Genomic DNA, 19,506 nt, shown 5'->3' with positions numbered 1-19,506 from the left:
TTAAAGGCAGAAAAAGGCATTTTTCCTATGGAAAGATCACAGAAAAAAAGGGATTAAACAAGGACTACGAATTCTATAATTTCAGATGACTACTAAGAGAAAACTATCTGTTTGCACAGACTCATTCCACTTTTGAATGACAGTACATCACCTCAGTGTGTCACCTGTACAGTATCAAGACTTTTCAATGTGGAATTATTGAAGTAAAATTTAAATACTGATACTGTACAGGTGAACGCAAAGACAGGTTTACCGTAAAGAGCAGTATATGCGCGAATGAAAAACTGCGTGTGGGCTAGTTGACTGTCGTTTTGAAGTGACCGCAGTATCGTATCGGGAGGCTTCTCCAGAGTTAAGGTGCTAAAAAAACATCAATCCAGCAAATCAACATTTCACGTGTAGCCCAAAACATTACTAAACGTCATGTCTTCAATTATATAAGAAAAACAGCGATTAAACTGAAATAACACAGAAAGATAAAAGTTTCTATTTAAATAAAAACATTCTGTCATGAATAAGTTACTCGGTTGTTCCAGATCTTCGTTCAGATGAAGAATTCTTGAAACCCTAACAGATCTTAACAGCCATAATTGACTCCCATTGTAGGCAAAAAATGACCCCAGAAGTGTTTACGGTCCGACATTCTTCAAAATATCTGCTTTTGTGTTCAACAGAACAAAGAGGTTAAAGTTTCTCTCATGTTTGCAGAATCACATACTACGAAAACTTAGTTTTTGAATCAAATGAAAATCAAGCCGTTTGAAATAGTGATAAATGTGCATTTATTGTATAATACAGAGAACATGATATTCTGTTAGTGTATTAGCAGAGAGCTCTAGTACATCTTTGTCATATCTAACACAAGCTCATATAGTGTTTCTCGTGTCATTAATCATTATTAAAAGCGTCGGTCATGCATATAAAGGCAATATAACAGTATTGAAGTCATATTAATTTCCCATCTGATGATATTCATGCACAGGAAAAGCGTATACACATTACTTTTCTATTGAGACTGAATGCATTAATCTCATTTTACTGCAGAAATGATAAGACCATTTCATTTTCCCCTCAAAAATAAATTCATGATTTTTATTCCTATGTATATTTCCATAGGTCGAACATTTGACTGAAAAACTAAACTAAAACAAATAACACGATGCTCATCATCTCGAGATGATTCTGACTCTATAAAGAGCCTGAATGAAAGATTTCACTGACAGCTGAAATAAAGCGGAGCTATCTGAGAATATACTGTATTCATCTCGACTCTGAAACCCTTTTTAAAGAGCTGAAATACCCTTAAAACAAAACAAACACTACACACGTTTCTTTCACATCCATAAAGAAAACAAAAAGAAAAACATTAGCAGGTTTCCATTAAAAAATATATTTTTAAAACTATGACTGCAAATGTCACATATCAGTAACTGACTCAGTCTTTCACAGTAGTGTTTAAAGCTTAAATATTTACTATCTAATGCCCTTTCAAAATCATTTCAAACCCATTCTCCTCCGGCTATAACCCACAACAGACACTTCAGACGAGACGCTAAAAAGTGATTTTGTAGAGATCTTATAAAGGCAGAGATGTTTTGTCTTTGGTATAACAAGCTCTGAAGAAACAGGTTTAGTGAATTATACTGTTAGAAAAATGGCTTCACTCGATTCGTGTTAGATGTAAGTCCAGATTTACCCTAAAAAACACGAAAGTCTTCAGGCACACTGTGGTCATCCGAGTCACAACTACACATAAAAATAAAGACATACTGACAGACCATCATAAAATGTGACTGTTCCTATGGTATCCAGGGGGTTGCTATGCACCTGTGGGATTTGAGGTAAATCTGAGAATGAAACACGTTTGAATATGAAATAAAAAGACTGACACACAAACAGCATCTATACTGACTGACCTTACAACACTAAAACCAACAAGAGGATGAAAAACTGTGTCTAACATCCTCACAGCTGATCCGTGAACACATGGTTTATCACTGCGAGCCTTCTTAGTAAATCACTCACAGAAAGCTACCATCATCACACTTTTAGTCTTAGATATCTGGCCTGAAAGAAGAACAGCACCTTTTCCACACATGAGTGTGAGCTAACCCGCGGTGTTCTGATCTCCTGCGTGTGAAGGATGTAAAACTGTCAGCAAAGTGAAGAATAAAATCTCAACTTCACGAGCAGATGTTTTTGGTACAGATGATGACCATCACAACAACACTACACGGAGCAGGTGAAGAACAGAGTTACGACACTCGCAAAGACGTCCGATGAAAGAATAGAATGTGATAGATAACTCGTCCTGACACTGCACTGAAGCCCATTCACCTCAACCTATCCCAAACACTTTTGCTGTACAGTTGCTGAACGAAAGGCTTGTTTATACATTTTAGCCAGTTGACGGACATATATTCAAAGATCTTAAATTCATATTACGCCCCAGAAAAAATCCTGACATAAATGGAGTATTCAGTGTACACAAGTGTCGTAACTCTGTTTTCAACGGCTCTGACACACAGTAAGACATTAACAGAGCGGTCACAACACACATATAAACGTTCTATAAAGATCCCGGGAATAAGAATTGTATTGGACAAAATCATTTTACATATCTTTGTTAAAATACAACACCATACAGTATCAGCTTGTCTTTTATGTCATTTTAAAAATCTTTTAATTAAAATATCCTGTAATTATAGTTTGGTCAATCAGATTTTTCAATTAGAGCTACGTATAACTGGAATATTTTGCTAATTGAATTAAGAGAATGCTCAAATGATCCAACATTCAAATATAAAATGAAAATGTGGCTAAAAGCAAACCAAATTCTACCATTAATGAGTTTCTTTCAATTAATCTCAGTCCCTCTCTGGATTAAATTGTGTTTTAACTTTTTGACAAATTCACACGTCAGACTAAACTTAACTTCTTTTCTTTCTGAGTTTTTGCTCTCCAGTATGAAAGGAACTCAATGGAAAAATGTGTCTGTGACCGCCCATTAAAGCTCCACGAGGATAGTCTGATGACATCACACCGTATGACACACAAGCACTTTCTGCTCTTCAGTAGTAGACGCTCTCTCTGACGGCTCCATGACAGACAGCAGTGTGAGTCCCAAAACAACTCCAGTAAGAGACCAAACAACAGAGAGAGAAGTGTCTTCATAATGCAAACGAGCAGGAATGAAAGTGAAATACTGTGGCGCTCTCAGGATTTTCTGGAGAGAATGCTGTGAAACCAGCCGTGAGCCGGCCGGTTCTCTTCAGAAGATTCCGGAAGAAGGAACTGTGAGGACGTGACTGACGTGGGGCTTCCGACAGAACCGCGGAAATTCTCGGCTTCAGGAGAGTCGAGCTGCCAGGAACACTGCGGCTTATAACCCGAGCTCTCTTCCTGAAAGTCGGACTCGAACCCGACGTTAGACTCGTCCGGGCCGGAGACGGGCTGCATTTGAGGCCTGTAACCTCCTCCGTGTGAAGAGGTGGGGCTCTGGATGCCCGTGTAGGTGATATCCGTCCGTCCGGAGTCGACAGAGAAGGTTGAAGAGCCGGATGAATCTGAGAGAGGGTTACTGCGAGAATCCTCACCGACCACCTGATTATAGTATTTGAGAAGAGCCGGTTCATCCGAGTCTGTGTCCACGCCGATGTTCTCTTCCTCTTCTTCTGGCACCGGGACCAGACCCTTCTTACTAAATTCCCATTCCGGACTCTCCACGATATGAACCAGACTGTGAGGAGACGCTTTCACGTCCAGAGGACCCTAAACACAAACAGCAACACACTCGAGTGACACGAGGAAGACGTGAGGAGAATGACATGACAAGTCAAATAAAAGTGAACCTGCGGGGAACACCAGTCTCCAGACACTTTGGGTCCAGGAATTTCAGGATAGAAGGCTTTCTTAACCCTGCAACGGCAACACAGAAATGTACAGATGATTACAGTCACAGTACGAAAAGAAGACAGTAACTTTACTGTAATATTGTCCTCATTATCGATTCAATTGAATGGCTTTTAGAAACCATGTGATGTGATGGAAACCATTATAAGGAAGTCGTACCACTCTCTCCTCTTATAGCAGAAGATGCTGATGAGAATCAGACAGAAGAACATCGATCCCAATGACACCAGTATTCCAACAACCATCATATCCACTGTGGGACAATAAAAACAAAAACCATCATCAGTCATGATACGAATCAAGGAGAGAACATCCAGCAGTACATGAAACTTCAGAACGTGTGTGTGTGCGCGTGGTTATGATGATGTACTGTTTATCTCCAGTTTAATAGCCACGGTTGATCCAGAATCTTCTCCAGCGGAGTTATACGCCTTCACAACAAACTTATAAGAGCCCAGAGATAAACCTGTGACCCTGTATGAGCTCATGTCAGGATCAGACACGTTCGCTGGAAACACAACAGAGAACATGACGTCAATCACAAATGTACTGCCTGTTGATGTCAGATGATAGCAAATGAACAAATGTGTGAATGTGCTGCAAATTTACCAAGAAGCTCCAGGCGTGCTGCGGTTGCCAGGTAGATGCTGTATCCCCGTATGAATCCTCTCTGCTGTTTCATTGGGACGGCTTTCCAGGACAACAGAACATCAGAGGAGATCTGAACGGGTGACAGTTTAACAACGGACTCTGAGGGAGCTACGGAAGAAACGGCAAAGAGAAAGAAGATGAAATACAGATGTGAGGCTCAGACATCACGTTTCATGATGTTGTCCTTCAAAAATAAAAATACAATTTTAATGAGTGCATTTGAAAAACTAGACTGTATGAAACATTTTACATTTAGTCATTGAGCAAACGCTTTTATCCAAAGCGACTTACAAAGAATTCAAGAACTCATATCAGAGATATGTCATACGTCACTTGGTAATTTTGCTGAAAAGCCTGCATGTGAATTCAAGTGAATGATTAAAAGGAAGCAGAACACTGATATAAATGCATCTTGTGAATCCTTTCCAGTAAAAGCACAGCATCTTATAATTATAATCACACAAGCATCTCTTTTTTCTGTGTTTAACACACAACTCTTCTATTCACACCACCACAAAAGTGCATAAACCAATCCTTCCCCTCCAGAAAATGTCAGTGTTTATATGAGCGTGAAGAAGGCTTCTCTTACGGAGTTCTTGTGTGTATCCGTTCCATCTCTCCAGCAGCACAGGAGCACCAGCAGACAGACTGTACACAGATACGGTGTACCGCACACCCGCCTCCAGAGACTCTGAAAATCACCAGAGAGTCAGAAATCAAGCATCTGCACAGCAGTCGTGACTCGTGAAGTAAACACGCCAGTCGGCTTTTCCATCATGTGAGTTTGTCATCACCTGGCCCCACCCTGACGCTGCTGTTTGATTCTGGAACCTTCAGCCACTTTACAGCGCAGAGACCAGCGCAGCCGGTGGGAATCCACTCCACCACAAAACCTCCGCGGCCATGAACATCAGACCGCCACGACAAATCAAATCCACCGTTTGTGCCCGTCAGCTCAGAGACCTTCAGCTGAGAACCTACTGAAAGAAGAGACAAGAGAGAGAGATCTCAATGACATCACAGATTGAATACAGACACAAAACCTCTTCACAACAACTAGATAAGGATTCTGATTGGCTGTTTATTTTTTCAATCGCTCTGAAAGTGATCCAACAATATCTTTGATGTCATCGTTGTGTTGTGAGCTCTGATATTCTCTTAAAGCAGTGCTTCATATCTTTAAAAGATAAAATTACAGATTTAATTACAAACGTATGTTTATATTGTGAAAAGCATCTTACAACATAATTGTTCCTGATATAAATTACATATAAATCATTATTATAAGCGCATCATTATGTAAGTGCAGATTTCTTTGCTTAAAGCTACGGATTGCAGCTTTTTTCGTTATAATTATCATGGTTGTGAACAAGCCTTAAGAGATGTTTACAGATGAACACAATAAACGGCTTCATAAATATTTTGCACTGTAAAAACTCCAACTTGCAAAATGTTCTTCCAACAAAGATAACAAGTAACTTGAACATATAATATTTATTTAAAGCCGTCTAATGATTGTTTTGAGCCTAAACTTGTGTTGTATAAAGATTCTTTTGTTGACTTGACGTCAGAAACAAACATTGCAGCATGTTCAATTCTGTGTTTCTTCAGGGAACGATTCGTTCTTTCCAGCTTAATTTATGCTTCAATATTATTGTTACTGTCGGTTGCACTAATAGTTTTTTGAATGTATGATGGTTTGTTACCTGGGTTGAGGTTTGTGTGTTCAGTGTTGAGGTGTAAGTGATGACACAACGGCACAACCGTATAAATGCACTCAACACAAACAGTCGTTTGATCAAAGTTTTGGTCTATCTGAGAGGGAAAACATGTCCAATTGCAGTTAAAGACAAATACATTTGCTTATTTTTAAATAACCAATCCATACTTTATTGATGTTCAGCCAACAAAAGGTAGTGTTGTGACAACCAATGACTTAAATGTACTTCAGTCTCTGTTTGTCGAGTTACTCAAAGACGTGCTTGTGATAGTTTGACTTATTGTTTGAAGTTGTTTTATAGTGTGATGAATCTGAATTGATCAGGCGAATCAAGAGTCTTTATGATGACATTGTTGGACTCTGGAATCTTTATGTTTTTCCCTACAGGATAAAGTGTGCCTCGAGAGGAGAAAGTGTGAGAAGCGTGATAAGAAAAGCACACCTCGGCTCTTAACAAGCTGTATGACGCCCGTAACACAAACAGTGTTTTTCAAAAGGGTTTCAGGTTGGAATATTTGGCAAACACCCTGTTCTCTAAAGAAAGACCCTGCGTGAATAAACATAAGCAGAAAGCACGGTCTGCATGTGAACGATGTGCTGGTACCTGCTCTGTATGCTGGGACGGTCAGAGCGGACGGCTGCGACAGACCTGCCGGGTTCCTCGCTGCCACGGTAACGTTGATGTCACTGTTGTTTGTGAGTGTAATGGGAAACTTGAAGTTATTGTGAGAGAGAGACACTGTGGACCACCTGTCGCTGTCTGCGTCGCTCTGAGAAACCTCAAACCCGTCTAAAGCGCCGTGACTTTCACTTACAGACAGAGGCTGAATAAACAACAACAACACAAACTCTTGAGAAAAATCGGTTTACAGAGAAACTCAAAGATTGTGAATTCTGTTTATGTTCTTACTTTCCACAAAACCCATCCTGAGGTTTCACTGTCCATCCAGATCCACACGTCTGGAGGATCAGGCCCTGAAATTCACACACGGATGTAATGAACTTTTTTAACTTTTGTAAGAATTTAAAATGTATGTGTGTCAGTGATTTAACACCAGAAGAAGGTTAAACTGATGATTCACTCACGCCACATCTTTGTGTGGATCCTGTAGGGGGCGCTCTCATCTCCCCACTTCCAAAAACCGTGTAGAGATCCACAGCGTACAGACACTGAATAACCAACATCAGGCCACAAACCATCCAACAACACAGATGATAAACCTGTACCACTGAAATTACGCTGGACAGACACAAAAAACAGCTCAGTATATGAAAAGAAACCAAAGAAAAGAAAGAAGATGATGTTGTGATATCTTACAGTGACGGTCAGTTCACGGCTGTTGAGTTTCAGCTGGCAGATCATGTCCAGTTTTTTATAAGCGGCCACAGACCAACGCCACTTCAGCGTACTGCTCCAGGCCTCCACTTCCACAGCTGTCACGTCCACTGGAACCAACAGATGAACTACAGAGAGACAGAGACAGAGATTTGAGAAGCCCCACAATCATCTTCAGACTGATATACAACAGATTTTGAATGGATTGGTGAAGTTTAAAGGTCACTAAATGTCCATGTAACAGACTTTCACACACCAAAAATCACAATTCTGTCATGATTTATTCTCTCTGGTGTTTGCAAACCTGTATGTAATGGGGTTTCGTGTTTGGTTATCAACATTCTTCAAAATGTCTTTTGTGTTCTGCAGAAGAAAGAAACTCACGCAGGTTTGACACGACATGAGGAAGAATAAACGATGACAGAATTCTGCTGGATGGGTTAGATGTCTAAATACACGTCAGAGCCGCTGAATGTTCATTTACAAGGAAGGAAGATATATATAGCAAACAGCGTGTGGTCTGCTTGTTGTACCGCGGTCAGCGAGTGAGGCGGAGTCGGTCAGCTGGACTCTTCCTAAAGGATTCTGAGCCACCAGAGTCCAGTTCTGCTCCCATGATGTCCAGGTACAGCTCAACATCTCGCCTTTATTAGCTTGCAAACAATCCCTGCAGAGAAATGTCTAGCAATTATACCATCACATTCATATATAACACCAGTATCATCTACTGTGACATTACAGGTGTGTGTGTGGCAAGTGTGTTTCTTGCCTTCCATTAAGGCTGTATTTTGTGCGTTGGTGTGTTTTTCTCATTTGAGTGGCTCGTCCTTTCTTCCAAGAACACACTGCAGATGTCAGGTCTCGAGTTTCACAAACCAAATCCTCATCGCCTGGCGGATCTACAGCAATTACAAACAACAAACCACATCCGAGCTCTTTCTAGAACACTGAACACCACTTTAAAAACATACAGCAAAGCCGTCTGGTTCTCTGCACTTTAAATGTGAAAGACAACGTCTTGTTGTGAAGTGAACCATTACAGGAAATCATTTAGAATATTGCTTGTATGTTTCTGGTGTACTCACAGGCGACAAACACCACAGCTCCGGTGAGAGTGTGGGATTTTGAACAGCAGATGACATTTGTTCCTGTGACTTCAGACACGGTAAGGTTCACTACCGTGACGGCGTATGTTCTTCTGCTCACACGCGTGGCGTTCATCTCTTTGCCATGGTAAAGAATTCTGTCAAAGTTAATTTTTTCGCCGACGATACAGCAGAAGGTCATGTTATTACCCACATGGACCACCTTATCCTGTGGATACATCTTCGAGAGAAACTGCTCAGGAACATCAGACCCTATGTGAGACAAGACATACCGTTAAAGAACAGTTATTATTGTTGACCTCAGATGTCAAACTTGACATGAGACTAAATGGCGTTTATGGGAGGGTGCAGTACCTGGAATGGTCTGAAGGGGGCTCCACTGACTGACAGTCTGCTGATATCTGGCTCTGATGTGGACAGAATGAGAGGTGCACTCTAAGGGTAACCCCGAATGCCACGTCCACACATGTTGTCCTGCTGTAGGATCTGCTTTAGACTCCACCGTCTCCTACAAATCAACACGCACGACACGCATGAAATCCGGTTCTGATGCTGCGTCCCACATCGCCTACTTCCATACGAAAATGAGTATGAGTCATGAACGGTATGTCCGAAACCTCCGTGTACAAAAACTGTTGCCGAGATTCACAAGTGTGGATCGGATGGACACATATCTATCCCATGATGCCACGGGAGCAGAGCAATGTTCACAATTCAAAGTAAATCAAATAAATATAGCAGAAAACGTTAAGCCGGAGGTCCGCTTTTAATGTAAGTGCCAATTAATGAATTTCTCGTTGTTAATACGTAACCGGTCAAAGAGCATACGGGTCACATGACCATAAAACATGGCAGACGCAGTATGTCTGAAATGTATTCATACTATCTAGTATGTACTGTTTTAACGTACTGTCACAGTATGCGATCTCGGACACAGCTGTAGTTTGTTTTTCGTGGAAATACATTAAAATGCCGTCAGTCGTAGAAACTATTCTAGTCGATTTTTTCTCACTTCTGTAATGAAATCTGCTTTTCACACTGAGATTAGCTTAAATCACATTCAATTGTACTGCAGGTTATTTAGCTTTAAAGGTCTTTATATGTAAGGGTGTTGTGGTGGTGGTACATTTGAGCAGAATTACCACACTTTGGTTACAAGTATACACTCAAATATGCAAATATGCAGCGGCACTACAGCTCCCCCTGATCTGAAACCATCGCAATGAGACGATTATTTAATAATCGTGACAGCCCTTATCATTACTAATCCTTTCAGAGGTCCAGCTAGCTATTATCTGACAGATTTCAAAGACAAATGTACAAACACGCATCTGATAAATCGTTGGTAAAGAGAGCTGGATTGTGTTAAATGTGTCACATCACATTAAAACTGGAGAAGTTCTCATTCTGTTGAAAGAATGTGTCGATTACTGGAACTTGTCCCGTGGATAAAAAGAAAATGTATTTAGGGTAATGCGATTAATATAAAAGCCTAGCAGACATCACTGTGGCTGTGATAATCGACAGTCGGATCATTCTGTGAGCAATTTACACCTAAACTCACAGCCAACATACAGGCGATGAAAAAGCATCATTACTTTATTTCTACATTACGTGACCATAGAGACAGTTTTAAAACTCTTCTTTGCATGCATGCATGCAACTCAAAATGTTGATCTCTTCATATCTTGTTATAAAAAGAACTTTTATACAGATATGAGGATCTTAATGTGTGCAAACACTAGGACAAGTACCAATATTTAATGGTGAAAAACAGATGTGGGTCACTCTGCATACAGCTTTTTTAAATCAGAACTCATGTTAAAGCTAGAAATGAATCTTCTTTCCCAGAGTAAAAACAACAGCACTGAACACATTCAAACACAGCATCAATGCCTCAAGATACGAGAAGAACCGGTTTCAGGAGAAGTGCGTTTAATCTCCTGTTATTAAAGTGAGGGAGGGACTGGTATTATCTCAGACAGAAGACATGATGGTCTATGAGCTCATACACGGCACAAATCCAAACCCCACACAAACAATAAACTGTCTCAACTGTCTTACGTTTATCACCACGTTCATGAGCTCGGTGTGGAAGATCTCAATGTCAAATTGCGATGAGTCACTTTCCCACGTCAGAGTCAGAGTCTGTGCAGATTTATTTGACTGGAGCGTTAAACCGCTGGGCACGGGAACATCAACAAGACCTGAAATAATACAGAGAGAGAGAGATTATTGATTTAAAGATTGATCAAATAGTTCAAAAGACCCTTGCATTCCTGGCTTATTGAAATGAAACGGACAATCCGCTGTTGGATTTAGATTCCAGTAAAGCCAACTCTAGATTGTGTTATAAACCTGATCAATGCAGTTCTGCTGGAACTCATATTGTGCATTTTGCATTTCAATCAGATTCAATGTTCAGGTTTCATCGCGGTCATATAATGTGGTTTGAATCTGGAGTGACTCTAGATGATGATCGGATGAATGTAAACACACAGACTCACCGTCGTGTCCGAGGGCGAGTACGACCCCGCGGCTCATGAGAAGAGCAAGAGTCAGATAAACCTCCATCGCCAACAAACCTCCTACAAATAATACTGCGACCTGGCGATCAGCGTTCACACCTGCAACACAACAACACACAGAATTCACATTAATAATGGATCGTCCGAAACACATCTGCATGTTCTTATCTGGGCAGTGTCGACACACTGATGACAAAACACTGCTGATGCCAATAGAAATGACTGGAATGTAAAGCTGATCAAGAACACTTTCACTCAGACTGACACAATGTTTTTAGTTAGTTTGATACCAGCACGGTCTTCATCTGATAAGTGTTTGACTTATGTGCGTCTTATCAGTGCTACAAACACAAAAGTACATTTCCGAAAATGTGTCAAACTTTAGTTGCATGACATCGACAAAAATAAAAAAACTGTTCACATCCAGAATTCAGCATTAGCACAAAGAAGAGCAATAACTAAATCCACAGCACAAACAATAAAGAGATTACAGAGGAATGACATTACTGTGATTTCTTCCAGTTGATCAAATCCATTCTAATTTACATTTACGCATTTGGCAGACGCTTTCATCCAAAGCAATTTACATAGCATCCTATACATTTGTTCCTATGTTTGTGCAATCCCCTGAGATCGAACCCACGACCTTAGCTACAGGAAAACTTTCAAGGACCTTTTTAAAGACCATGTAAAACGTCAAACTGCAGTTCACAGTAAAACATTATTATCTGTTGGTGTGAAAGTTAATATAGTTAACATACTCACTAAACAACAGTTCAACAAGTTTACTTAAGACTAAAATCACCCCACATTTCTCTTTCAAATCTAAGCAAATCGCAACCTCAAGAAAAAACAATAAACTAACCAAGTCAAGCTCACATCAGCTGTTGGAACACCAACTGAACACATCAAATGTATTACACATTCACTACAAGCTCCTCCCTAAACCTGACAATTCTCAACAATGCGGGTTATGCGCAACGTACTTCCGCATTCTGCGAAACAGGTGTCATCACATCCGGTTCAGGTCCGCTGTACGGCTGTACCGCGCTATATCCGCGCTACGTTGGATATGGCGCTGTTTTACTCAAGATGCCTTCAGGAATTACCCAAAATGAGCATATTCAGGTACTTTACTGGCTTTAACATTTTCTTCTTGTCACTAACATTCAGATGTTAAAATCAAATAAAACGCCAACAGTAAGAAATGGCTAGCTAGGTTAGCTAGGCCACGTCGCCGTCAGTACATACCGTTGGGTTGCTGCCGGCTTTTCAGACAAGCGGAAGCAAACCGGAAGTCAGGAGACCTGTTTTCCGGTTTGGTCATCTGACGCTCGGCATGAAGCGTATTACAACATTTGATGTGTTTTCAAAGTGTTCCAGGACTGGAATTGGGGTGCACAAACCAGAAGCTCTTGGATCAATTCCCATAAAATCATGTCTCATTCACCAGCGGGTCAATAATTTACTACAATAGCGACAACCGCTCCACTAAACAACAGCTTTGAAACAGGATTAGATGCATCATGGTTCCCGTTTGACGCAATACATAATGATCCACAAACTAAGCAACATAATCAAAACCCATCAAAATGGAATCCTAACACATGTACCTAGAACAGTCAGTCACGATTAACACATTTGGCTGACGGTTATATGTCTAATAAATTGCGATTATGTCATCATATATTTAAGGTCTAAGCTCTTACATGTCAATAAACAGCTGCAAAATACGTGTAAAACAAATTTGATCAGGAGTGAATTGAATTCACCATTAAAATGCTCGTAGAAAAGCTTCTAGTCTTGTTTTTTCTCACTTGCCAATCAAATTTGACTTCTATGTTAATTACATTTTGGTAAATTGGTTTTCACATCGAGATTATCTTAATAATATTAAATTGTACTAGACTTTTTTATGGTATATGCTTTTATGCAGACGCATTAAAAAGAACATACAAGTGCGATGGGTTTTAACGTTACTGTTCAGCTCTTTCCATTCTTCCATTAAACTGCATGCGTTACGTCCCATCTGCACCATACAAACATCAAGGAAATCAAACAAATGATAAAAACAAGAGTGTGTGACGGAAATAACACAAGGTAACGTGATATACGTCAGTCTGTGATGGAACTCATACAGTGTTTGTGTGTTAAGAGAGTTCAAGTAAGTATTGAAACGTTGCAGGTGCGCAGCTGAGATTCTCCGTCTGCTTTATTCATTTATTTATTACTATTGCAGATCTGCGACTGTTCACCGTATGATCATCATACGTGTTATTATCATGATGTATCCTCAAACCGGTATATCGTTACAACCCAGAACACCAGTGGATCTCGATCCTTTCCATCACTGTGTGTTTCTGACTCAATGCTACAGAGTCTTGGGGTGTTTCAATGGGGTTGCTATGCTTTTCTGTTGATTTGAAGCACATTTCTATGTGGTTGCTGGGTGGAGGTTATTCTCACGGGCCCAGGAGCTCACCAAAGCTTTATGATATTGGGATCTAAAACTGTGTTCGCCTGTTTTGTGATGTAGGATTCAGAACAACTGTCCACAGATACGGAGCACCAGTCTGTCTTTTACAGTTTATCAAGAGAAATCTATGTGGAAACTGACATATTTACAGTATGGGCGTTAGAAGCAAGTTTAGACAGGCCTCCAGAATCTGGACGGTTACACCTCATACTGAAACTCTTTCACTTTTCCAGTAAAGAGACACAACACACTCAGAAGCCAAGAATAGCAAATAGCAATAGAAAAACAAGCCTGGGTGAGCAAAAAGGGTTATTAGAATAAGAGGTAAAGATACATTTATTGGTGTTTGCTGAATACATATTAAAATACTCATTATTTCAGGTCCAATCCCAATGAATTCTCATTTAAAAGCCGTACTGACGGATTATATGATCACTCATAAGCCACTTACACATGTCTACATTATCAAATGGTGTGACTTGTTCTTTTGAACTCAGAAGCTTAAACTACTCAAAAATCTCAAGTTGAGCGATGTTTGGTGGCACAGAATATTTCCTGAGTCCTATTTAGAACCCTACCCAATATTTAACTGTATGAAAGACCACGTCCTCGTAGAGCCATGTCATGAGATTATATTCATCTGAAACGTGCTTGAAGCAAGCTGATATTTACATGTTGAGCACACATTTATTTGGAACTAGCTTAAATATGCAAAGGAAATTGTAAATGAGGAATAAACTGAAGCCCCAGAGCTTGATAAAGTAACAAAAGGTGTCTAATGATTACCAACAACCCAAACAACCGAGAGCAGAGCCACCCAAGTCAAGTTCTATCAAATCACAGCATCATCTCAATGTCCGTTATAATATAGAATGATACATTTAGTTAGTTATAGGTCTCATGTCTTTTTCTGATATAATATGAGCCTCATGAGACGCGCATACACAATGTTCTCACAAAGACAGGAACTGCATACACAGACAAGTCTCCAAAAGAATGTGTGGTGTGTTATCACACAAAGTCACGGACACTGGGTTCCTCATTAAACACGTGCCAGAGTAAAACTGTGATAAATCATGTATCGTCCGATAAACCCAGGAAACGTGTAGTTTGAAGGGGACATGATTTCTCTCTGTTTTCCTGTTCTTTCGCTCGGAAATGGATGGGCCAGCTGGGCCTGATATAATAGTGACAGACAAGAAGGGGACGTGCTGATAAAAAGATGATATCAAAGAGACACCAAAAAATGTGGAGTCCGATATGTCAGGGATAATGTACAGACAGCAGGTTGTTACGTCAGGGATAATGTACAGACAGCAGGTTGTTACGTCAGGGATAATGTACAGAGAGCCGGTTGTTACGTCAGGGATAATGTACAGACAGCAGGTTGTTACGTCAGGGATAATGTACAGACAGCAGGTTGTTACGTCAGGGATAATGTACAGACAGCAGGTTGTTACGTCAGGGATAATGTACAGACAGCAGGTTGTTACGTCAGGGATAATGTACAGACAGCAGGTTGTTACGTCAGGGATAATGTACAGACAGCAGGTTGTTACGTCAGGGATAATGTACAGACAGCAGGTTGTTACGTCAGGGATAATGTACAGACAGCAGGTTGTTACGTCAGGGATAATGTACAGACAGCAGGTTGTTACGTCAGGGATAATGTACAGACAGCAGGTTGTTACGTCAGGGATAATGTACAGAGAGCAGGTTGTTACGTCAGGGATAATGTACAGACAGCAGGTTGTTACGTCAGGGATAATGGACAGACAGCAGGTTGTTACGTCAGGGATAATGGACAGACAGCAGGTTGTTACGTCAGGGATAATGTACAGACAGCAGGTTGTTACGTCAGGGATAATGTACAGACAGCAGGTTGTTACGTCAGGGATAATGTACAGAGAGCAGGTTGTTACGTCAGGGATAATGTACAGACAGCAGGTTGTTACGTCAGGGATAATGTACAGACAGCAGGTTGTTACGTCAGGGATAATGTACAGACAGCAGGTTGTTACGTCAGGGATAATGTACAGTCAGCAGGTTGTTACGTCAGGGATAATGTACAGTCAGCAGGTTGTTACGTCAGGGATAATGTACAGACAGCAGGTTGTTACGTCAGGGATAATGTACAGTCAGCAGGTTGTTACGTCAGGGATAATGTACAGACAGCAGGTTGTTACGTCAGTGATAATGTACAGACAGCAGGTTGTTACGTCAGGGATAATGTACAGACAGCAGGTTGTTACGTCAGGGATAATGTACAGACAGCAGGTTGTTACGTCAGGGATAATGTACAGACAGCAGGTTGTTACGTCAGGGATAATGTACAGACAGCAGGTTGTTACGTCAGGGATAATGTACAGTCAGCAGGTTGTTACGTCAGGGATAATGTACAGACAGCAGGTTGTTACGTCAGGGATAATGCACAGACAGCAGGTTGTTACGTCAGGGTGATAATGCACAGACAGCAGGTTGTTACGTCAGGGTGATAATGTACAGACAGCAGGTTGTTACGTCAGGGTGATAATGCACAGACAGCAGGTTGTTACGTCAGGGATAATGTACAGACAGCAGGTTGTTACGTCAGGGTGATAATGTACAGACAGCAGGTTGTTACGTCAGTGATAATGTACAGACAGCAGGTTGTTACGTCAGGGATAATGTACAGACAGCAGGTTGTTACGTCAGGGATAATGTACAGACAGCAGGTTGTTACGTCAGGGATAATGCACAGACAGCAGGTTGTTACGTCAGGGTGATAATGTACAGACAGCAGGTTGTTACGTCAGGGATAATGTACAGACAGCAGGTTGTTACGTCAGGGATAATGTACAGACAGCAGGTTGTTACGTCAGGGTGATAATGGACAGACAGCAGGTTGTTACGTCAGGGATAATGTACAGACAGCAGGTTGTTACGTCAGGGATAATGGACAGACAGCAGGTTGTTACGTCAGGGATAATGTACAGACAGCAGGTTGTTACGTCAGGGATAATGCACAGACAGCAGGTTGTTACGTCAGGGATAATGCACAGACAGCAGGTTGTTACGTCAGGGATAATGCACAGACAGCAGGTTGTTATGTCAGGGATAATGTACAGACAGCAGGTTGTTACGTCAGGGATAATGTACAGACAGCAGGTTGTTACGTCAGGGATAATGCACAGACAGCAGGTTGTTACGTCAGTGATAATGTACAGACAGCAGGTTGTTACGTCAGGGATAATGTACAGACAGCAGGTTGTTACGTCAGGGATAATGCACAGACAGCAGGTTGTTACGTCAGTGATAATGTACAGACAGCAGGTTGTTTGTTATCCCTTCAGTGTGATCAGGACATGAAGCAGAGGGTCTTGTGTCTCACTGAAGGGGATTATTTGATGATAACAGACGGCTGCTTGTACATTATCACGCTTATTACACGACTTCTGGCCACATGAGATAAAACAGGACATGTAATGTGAAATATTTGAATAGCTCATTTATAGCAAATGCAGACTTTCCGTAAGGAAAAGCAGTTTAGTTTCGGTTTTACCAAAGAAAGCTGCTCAGTTAAGTTCAGAGTAAGTTACTATGGTTACTGAGTATTTTACTTAATTCAAAGTCCAACACAAATAAAACGGATTTCTTCATCATTTACTCAGTGATTCGCAGTCAACTCAAACACACAAGTGCTTTCTTTACATTGGACCTTCAGTTACTTGCAGTAGTAAGAACAAACAAGTGCCCCCCCCCCCCCAAAAAAAACATTCACTGGTAAACAAATAGAAAATATCACCAAACCAGAGCAATAACATGAACTCAACGGAGGGCCTTTGTGACACCAAACACAAGAAAACCCTTCACTGAATCCCATCACTCGGGATTATTGAAAAGCTTGACATCGTTATGGCCTGTCTGTCAATATTAGTATGACGGTTTATTTTCCAAATAGAATAAATAATCATTATTAATTTAATACACATAATGCGTTAAATAGCTTAGTTCTGCGTTTTACAATGATGATATTCTCCTAAAATAACAACGAATGATAGTTAACGTCACAACAACCCAATACATCCAAACATGGAGGATCTCTGACGATATAAACTAACATTTCGAAACATTACCTCGATATTTCTGAGCATCCCGATGTCTTCAAAAGCATCCGATTAACTTGTATTCCTTAAAGTGTCGATCTGTACGAGATGAGACTAAACGCGTGTCGAGTTTAATGGCGTCGCGTCGCGTCGGGATCTGGAGATGAGAACGGAAGCGGATTCCCAGAACCTGCACTGGATCCAGCAGCGCGTGCAGCTCTGCCCAAAGACTAACGGGCTGCTCGATTTCGTCAATGCAGCACGGCGCTGCGCAGGCGATTGGCAATCACAGTATCGCGAGACCAAATCTAAAACCTTTAGGAGCATTTTTTGCTCTCGCGGTAATGTGATGTATTTTGCCGATCGTTCTACGCAGCGAAGACGTCGTAGGACCTTTTGATGATTTACGGCACTTGCCATCCAACATGTTGCGTTACTGCCATCTACTGTTCATCTATTCATGACGTGATGACGCCATGAAAATGCCAATTACCCCGACGCATTCTTGCGTAAGCGATTTATAAATAACTTTAGATTAAACAAAGTTGGCAACATCACCGGACACCCAGAAACCCCACAGGTCAGATTCACACTGCAGCAGCTGGACTGAGAGGATAAACACCTTTCACCTGAACTCAATTCAGTGATGATGTGATGTGAGGAAAGCGCCAGAGAAAGAGGGTTAAGTATTTTTAAATTTACAAAGACTATTTACAAGTAAAACCCAAGAAACAAAATCTTTTTACAAATGAAAAAACAAGGAACTATATAGGTGACGTAACTGACTCACAGTGCGTGTTAGAATGGCTAGTTATTTTTTATACGGTTTAATCAAATAAAAATACTAATATAAAAATATATATTACAAATATAAAATAAAATATTGTTTACTATATAGGTAAAATCTGATTTAAAATCCCTTACACTCACATGAAATTCAATTTACTTATATTCCACTTTTATTGTATCACGTGTATTTGCATTGCATTTTTTACATTCTTGTCTGTGGTGCAGAACATCTAGAAACACTTTCAGTTTCACTGTATTAGGACATTTTTCTTTGTCCTGAACAGTAGTTTTTATTAAGGCTTCAATGAAATGACTGACCCTGGTTAATGGCGCAAAGACTAGTCTATTAAATGTAAAGGCTTATGCACTCTGTTGTAAAAGCAGCCCGTTTTATTAAGTGTAATTCTTATATTTTCTTCCGCTTCTCTGTGTTGCAGAACACACCGCTATTTATAATTCTGAGCTCCGTTGTCTTTCTGCAAAAAAATAAACTAGTTTTTTTCCTGCAGAGCATCATATCAGACTAAAAGGAGACCAACATGCAACCAGTCCGCGTTATTTTTTGGGCAACAATGCAGAAGCGGTGTGGTGTCATTTGCCTGTGAAATTAGTCGTTTGCAGCTTTAACAAATTTGTACATAAGTTCAGAAATATATGAGAATGAACTTTATCTGCACTCCTCTCATGTGTACTCGGAAGGGAAATGATGAAGCAGATGTAAGGTTAACTGCTTTTGCTGCCTGAATGGATGTTTTTTGTCCGCGCGCAGGTTAAAATTGCAATATGCAGGAGCTTCAATGAACATTGTTGTAATATTTCTGTACCCATGCCTTACATAAAAAAAGTTGCCCGCAAGGACACGGACCCCTTGTAGTTCCACCGAGGACCCCGCGGATCCTGTTT

General features: G+C 40.6%; 1 protein-coding gene across 2 annotated transcripts; it reads right to left on the bottom strand.

Moving 5' to 3' along the window:
* Positions 1 to 765: 765 nt before the first annotated feature.
* Positions 766 to 18,075, bottom strand: lifra (LIF receptor subunit alpha a). Of its 2 annotated transcripts, none has more exons than XM_079448378.1 (18): positions 17,845 to 18,075; positions 11,233 to 11,352; positions 10,790 to 10,932; positions 9,080 to 9,233; positions 8,705 to 8,977; positions 8,389 to 8,518; positions 8,153 to 8,286; positions 7,602 to 7,747; positions 7,370 to 7,523; positions 7,194 to 7,258; positions 6,888 to 7,107; positions 5,358 to 5,543; positions 5,153 to 5,254; positions 4,522 to 4,671; positions 4,283 to 4,420; positions 4,072 to 4,165; positions 3,852 to 3,918; positions 766 to 3,771 (listed from the first exon to the last, which is right to left on the bottom strand). In XM_079448378.1, exons 2-18 carry the CDS (start codon positions 11,297 to 11,299, stop codon positions 3,217 to 3,219), a joined length of 2,778 nt encoding a protein of 925 aa, XP_079304504.1. In that variant the 5' UTR covers positions 11,300 to 11,352; positions 17,845 to 18,075; the 3' UTR covers positions 766 to 3,216. The 2 variants fall into 2 exon arrangements, with proteins under 2 accessions (XP_079304504.1, XP_079304505.1); XM_079448379.1 differs by having other exon boundaries at positions 5,358 to 5,540.
* Between the last annotated feature and the right edge of the window lie 1,431 nt (positions 18,076 to 19,506).

This window comes from Barbatula barbatula (genome assembly GCF_947034865.1).
Source record: "Barbatula barbatula genome assembly, chromosome: 2".
Classification (NCBI taxonomy): Eukaryota; Metazoa; Chordata; class Actinopteri; order Cypriniformes; family Nemacheilidae; genus Barbatula; species Barbatula barbatula.
The sequence above is the reverse complement of the archived record's forward strand: the minus strand, read 5'-3'. Positions and strand labels throughout refer to the sequence as shown.